The sequence below is a fragment of the Limulus polyphemus genome, unplaced genomic scaffold (assembly GCF_000517525.1).
Source record: "Limulus polyphemus unplaced genomic scaffold, Limulus_polyphemus-2.1.2 Scaffold85, whole genome shotgun sequence".
NCBI lineage: Eukaryota > Metazoa > Arthropoda > Merostomata > Xiphosura > Limulidae > Limulus > Limulus polyphemus.
Window position 1 is genome coordinate 224390 of NW_013665695.1, and position 6663 is coordinate 231052.

Consider the following 6663-nt stretch of genomic DNA (forward strand, 5'->3'; position numbering starts at 1 on the left):
TTTAAAAAAAAGTATCTTAACCTCAAAATTTCTGTAGTCATAATCAAGCAACTAGCTTCAGGCTTTATTTGTAAGTCACCCGTAATAAGTCCAACATCCTTAAATGTTTCTCGAAAGTCACGGAACTTTTGGTTAGACAAAGCCTTGATAGGAGATGTGTACACTGTCCTAAAAAACAAAAAAGGATTATTAAACTTATAATTACAGGCTTAAGTACTTAAAAACTAACTTATGACTTTTATAGAAAAATATATAAAAATTCCTTACAATATTCAGCACATTTGCAAATACAATGGTTCCTATGTGAATATACTTACAATCTGAAACTACAAAGTTATTTAACAGACTTATTTGAACTTCAGCTTTTCTGTAACCTCCTTAAAATATATTTGCATTGTTAATCCAATTGTTCATTGTGCGTTTGTGTTGGAATTTTTGTTTCTCTATAACATACACAAGAAAGTCAGTGACCATGATTTCAGGAAATACACAGAAGAAATATTATAAATTAAACAAATGTTCATAGGTCTAACAGAAAAACAACTAAGAAACTAATATTTAAACAATATTAAAGATCAATCTTTAGTTAAGATAAATATGTTTTTATTAAAGTTCCTTTAAAATTTGTAAAACTTGTATCTAATTTTCAGTAACTAAAACATAGAAAAAGTTCTTGCTTCGTCATGTGTTTTTCTGAAAGCGCAATAGCATATTCAGCTACGACAGTTTTCCCTGCAGAGGTGTGAGCAGCCACAAAGACACTCTCATGGTTTTCTAAGTGAAGAATGGCTTGTTTTTGGAAATTATCAAGATCAAATTCCCACTAAAAAAGAAAAGAAATATTGAATAACTGTACAACGAGTGTTTTGTACAATAAAACCTATCTACAAATCCTTATTAAAGTTTCATCATTTTCTGTTTAAATAAAATCCCTATAAAAACTAGTCTTTCCACAAATATGATTATTCAAGTGAAGAAAAAGTTGATAACAGTTTTAAGGAGTATTTACAGTCCTTTAACTGAAATGGATCAAACATTATTCAAAAGTATGCAGCAGCAATTTTGAATTATTAGATATCAACTGATTTGCTTATTCCTTAATAAAATATCTAATAACTTGACCATAGAATCCATGTACCCACACTGTAAAAAAAATTAAATTATAAAAATATTGAGACTTGAATTTAATCTGACCAATGGAACAGTGAATTTGCAAATAAAATTGTTTCAAGAAAGTGGTTAAATATGCTCTTTTGTTACCAAAAAACATATTCTTGAGTAAATGTTACAACAAATGTGTTATATAATTTACAAGATCGATTTTTTTAAACTCTGAAAAAAACACACCAAAAGTTATAGATATATCAATATAAAATTCACAACTCTTCTCTATAACATACATGAGAAATTCAGTGACCATGATCTCAGGAAATACACAGAGGAAATATTATAAATTAAACAAATGTTCATAGGTCACCAAAAGTTATAGATATATCAATATAAAATTCTCAACTCCTCTTTCTTATTTTATGATTATAATGAACTGACAGTTTTTTTTTAAAGAGGACCAGTTATTAGTTTTTAAAATGATTGTATCAAAAGATTTACCATATCTGAAAAAATGTATCAAAACAGTAAGGTGAAAATGATACAAATAATAATTGTACACAGCTATTAAGTTAAGAGCATAAATTACATATATTTTCTGATATTCACAGACCAATGGTTTCCAAACTGTGTATTGTGAATTTCAACAAATGGAGAATAATTAAGAACATAAAAAATATTTAAAAAAAATATTGCACAGTCCTTCGTATTTGAAAATAGTATTGTGAGTAATTTTCACTCGCCTAAAAATTGTATGGTGAGTGATTTTTACTACTCATCTGAACAGTAGTATAGTGAGTGATTTTTACCACTCACCTGAAAAATAGTATAGTGAGTGCTTTTAATCATTCAATGAAAAATATTTTTTTTCAGGTCCATGTATCATAATGTAGTGAATAAAACAAATAGTAAATTCAAAAAAATATTTATATGTTGAAATTTTTTTTCAAAAATCTGTGTATACATGTGTTATCTTTATTAAAGTTATGCAGTATTTAGTAATTTCTCAAACACCCTTGATTATCAACATTTGACAAAAACGGGACTAACTGAGTATATTTATCTTTTGTAAGAGAATAAAATAAAATATTGGCAGATAATCAATGATGTTTGATGAAGATGCACAGGATAGGTTACTCCACCACCAGCACATTCATGAAATTTAGGGAGAGGCTGAACACTTACCCAATTTAATACAAGCTAATAAATTATCATGCATCTTTTTTAGTACAGCACCTGAAACTGAAAAATTGTCTTATAAAACACTGTTTGACATGAAATTAACCAGAGTTTATCCACCGTCATTTTGGGCACTGGAAAAAGTAGCCAAAATTTGGTGAGAAATTAAAGTTATTAATGACAAAAACTTTGTCATGGAAGACCTTGGACTAAATAATTAAACAATGAGTAAAACCAATGCATGATTTAAATCCAGTCAATTCAGCCACTATTTATATTCATTCACAAATATTGATCCAATTTCAATGAGGTTTTAGACGGCCTAAATCTTACTTTGAACATGTGCATAATTTATGATAATTCATCATCTGCTAGTATAATATCAATATATCAGTGATATGGTATTGATTCGTAAAAATATTTACCTTTACAACTAACTCGGTTCCAAATTCTTTTTTGTCTCATAGCCAATGGTATACGGCAATTACCACTTTAAAAACATGGACAAACGTATGCTCTTACTGGTCACTGCCATTGTTTTACAGGAATGGCAATTCACAAAAGTAGACTGTAGTCCACAATTTGGATTAATGTATACTCAACAACAACGCCCACATTGTGGATCATCAGTGCTGCAGCAGTAAATAGGTGTACTAGTTGTGATATGAAAATACCACTCATCATGTGCACTAAATAGGTAAAGTTGCACATGTGATTTTAAAAAGTTTATTTTATGTCAGCAATAATGACAAATTTATGAGCAATTAACAACACACCTAAAGCAAAATTTATGTGCTTTATCATGTGTAAGCACAATCATTCACCTGAAATCTGAACAACTGTTGCATGTGGCAGCAGGGGTGTTATTCAAATCAAGGTAAGTGGGTTAGGGTGTCATCAGTGAAAAAAGTTCATATAACAGCATTACAAGACATGTTCCTGGTATTAAAGCATAGAAATATGTTATAAGAACAATACCAGGGAAACTAATGTCACAATCAATTCATCTGTTCTGAAAAAGTCATTTTCTGTTATCATGAGACTAAAAATATGTAGTATAGTATTCAACATATTAAGAACTACATAGAAACTCATTCTTTTTACTTAACTTACTTCATAATAGAAAATTTAACAGGAACATTAACTATAAGAAACTAACTGTTCGGGCCATGTTGGGAATTTTCTTGTCAAAATCTGTTACAGCATCAGATATGTTCACCATGGTAGCCCACTCTGATGAGCTTGAATGAAGCGTTTCTTTGACCGAAGGTACATCTTCGATTTTCAGTGTAACTGACAAAGGTTTCTGATAATAAGACAAGAGTTTGTAGTATGATAAAAATGCACTTTTAGACATATTGTAACATCTGTGCAAATGACTAGCAAGAAATTGGTAACAGAAAAAACATGCTTTATGAAAAAAAGATTAACATTTTAAGATTAAATGTCAAACTATCATTGCATCTCAACTTTAATTTAGTCTTTGATATTTCAAGTAACCTTAACTTCTATTTCATTGCAAGTGAAAACCATGTAAACATTTTTGTAAGCCTAAGTTAGTGGTGAAAACAAAGTTTAATAAACCATTACTGTTTTATATTTTTGATAAGTTACACTGATGCTTAAATTACATTTTATGGTTGAAATGGTTACAATCTATTTTGTGGTTTTATTTTTAAATTTGTAAAATTTAAACAAATAAATACGATTGATAGTCACTCATTGTGAATGACAAGTACTTTTTTGAACCAATACACAAAATGTTCAGTTCTAAGACAGGTTATATATTTTTTAATTTAAAAAAAGCATGACACCAAAGTCTCTTAACTCTTTAAACCCATAATATTTTGCACGTTCTGCTGGAATTATTTTCATGATATTATCACCATACCTTATAAAACTTAAATTATCTTAATTTTGTGGATAACAACATGGTTTGGATTAGTTATCAGCCAAAGAGTCATAAATGTTATCAGATGGTGTCACCATCTACTTGGGTCTAAGGAGTGAATAAACACAAAAAATGTCAACAAGTTTAATATTCTACCTTTTCTATAATTTCTTCCCAGACTTCTTCTTCTTTTACTGAAACAGCTTCTATTGTAACCTGAAAAAAATTTTTTTAAAGTGTATATATTTTTCAACTCAAGTAAATATCGCTTTCATTCTGCATTTTTAATTTTATAGTTATGAACCAGTATTTTTTTTATATGTAATAGTTTTAGGAAAAAGAATCTGCTTTCTGTAACATAATTCAAACTTTAAATATGCAAAGTTTTTTATTCTAATCTTTTTTTTTTTTTACAATACAATGACATTCCACAGTTTGTAACTAATATAAGTATTTATCATGACATCTCTATCCAATTTAGCTTAAGAAATATTGGAAAGATTTCAATCAAATTTGTATAAAACCAATACCTCAATAAGATTTAATTTTTGGGTCAGATTTTTCATGTTTATGACCCTATTTAAATTTTGAATCTTTTAAATCCTCTAAAATTGTTTTCTTGAAAGAAAATGCTGGTAGATAAAAGAAGCTTTTCTTTTAAAGGCTGAGAAAGGCAACATTCATTTCAAACATTATGGGATATATTTTGAAATTACCCCTGTTAGTTTTAAGCATTTTGGGAGGTTAGTGTCTGTTACATAGGAAAGCAGCAAATATTGAAAAATGGTGGTCATTAAATAATTTCTTTATTGTTCAATAATTTTAGTAGGCTTGCATCTTAGTTTTAAGAGCTTACAAGTGACCATTTGCATAAAGAATAAACTACAACATGCTGATCTGAATTCAATATTTTTACAAATTAATTACTACATTAAAATTAATATGGCACTTGGAACATTAAATCTCTCCTTCTTTTAATTAAACTGGTAAGAAAACTGCTCTATCAAAGATAAAGTACTGATCAAAATTTGAAAGAAATGGAATATGCTTAAAAAATATGAATAAAGTGCTGAACTTGAAAATTTATAATTAAAAGTATTAAAAATTTGTGCATTAAGATAAAAACAGATCATTAAGAAACTTCTTTTCATTAAAACATATTTATTCTGTAAGCAACTTCCTTTATGAAATTTATGAAAACTATCTCCCTAGAGTTCTAATAGGAACAGATTTTATGAAACTTGACAGTAAATAAGGCACAAAGGAGGAAAATGTACTTTCTTTTGTAATACAGATGCTTAACAGATAACAAGCCTAACAGTACATAACACTTTAGCTGTTGGATCATGATATTTACCAGTAATATGCAGGTGTCAGATTACATCATGATAACACAAAATAATTTAAATCATGTCATTATTCCTAAATGGTTCAACATAAGTTTCCAGGAAGAAAAATGTATACAGTAGTATATAATCCACACTTTTTTGTTTCAACTACTGCTGCCAAGGCCTCATCAGTAGCATCATATAACAAATAAAGTATAACTGAAATTCTACATACACTCTTCTTACTGAACACCTATATTGGGCCAGTAAAGAATAATGTGGTTTAAAACTATTATTCTTATACAATATCACATATATATTACTACTCAATATTTTACAAGTGTTCATGTCAGCATCTTCTCATGGTAAAACATGAGGCTTTAAACATTAATACAAAATACTTCCTCCTATTTGTAGACCTTTCTTCCCAATGAACATGTTCTATCAGAGAGATATTTGGTTAAGTAAACAGTTCTTACTTTCAGTAAATTTAAAATTAAACCTATCAATCAAGTTATTGTCAAATAACAGTGAAACCTTCACACTTGAGGGTACAAAAGAAATTATCACAACGAATTCCAGGAATAAACAAAGTCATTAGAAGAAATAATATTTATAATTTACTAGAAGGTTTGAATGGTATATTTTTAACCTGAGCAAAATACCTGAAAATACATTACAATGAATAAAAACAACAACACAATTTAGTAATACGCACACAAAACGTTTTGGGAGGAATACATAGTAAAAAAATCAAACAAAAATTAAAAATTGTACAACTATTACTTTTTTTGGTTCTTGAATCTCTTCTTCTCGAGTTTTTTTGAAGGTATCAGTAACACAAGCTTGCAGGTCCCAATCATCGTCTATGGACATGATATCCATTAGTTTCAAAATTTGTACTTCTTTTGTACTTGTGTCTGTTTCTGACTCTGGTAGTTCAGGTTTTTCAAAAGTCATTCCATCCTTGAAACCAGGTGGCACTGACAGTAATCCTGAGGAGGAATAATATCTCAAAAAATATTAAATTGATACTGAAGATTAATTCAGGAATATTCAATAAAATGGTTAGATACAGTGTTCAACTAATAATATAAACATTGTAAACAGCAGCTTGAGAGCTTGATCTGAAGAGAGGCTCATTTCATTTGAGCCTTT

At 28.7% G+C, this 6663-nt stretch overlaps 1 protein-coding gene across 4 annotated transcripts in view; it reads right to left on the reverse strand.

Annotated features, from left to right (window-relative positions):
- The window catches only part of LOC106468078 (helicase SKI2W-like), a 51269-nt gene that overhangs the window by 34109 nt on the left and 10497 nt on the right, over positions 1 to 6663 (reverse strand). For all 4 annotated transcript variants that reach the window (XM_013928482.2, XM_022397002.1, XM_022396982.1 and 1 more), the window contains 5 exons: positions 6292 to 6500; positions 4334 to 4393; positions 3446 to 3592; positions 678 to 823; positions 22 to 168 (listed from right to left, as the gene is read on the reverse strand). In XM_013928482.2, the coding sequence (XP_013783936.1) occupies positions 22 to 168; positions 678 to 823; positions 3446 to 3592; positions 4334 to 4393; positions 6292 to 6500 (709 nt within the window). The remainder of the gene's footprint in view (positions 1 to 21; positions 169 to 677; positions 824 to 3445; positions 3593 to 4333; positions 4394 to 6291; positions 6501 to 6663) is intronic.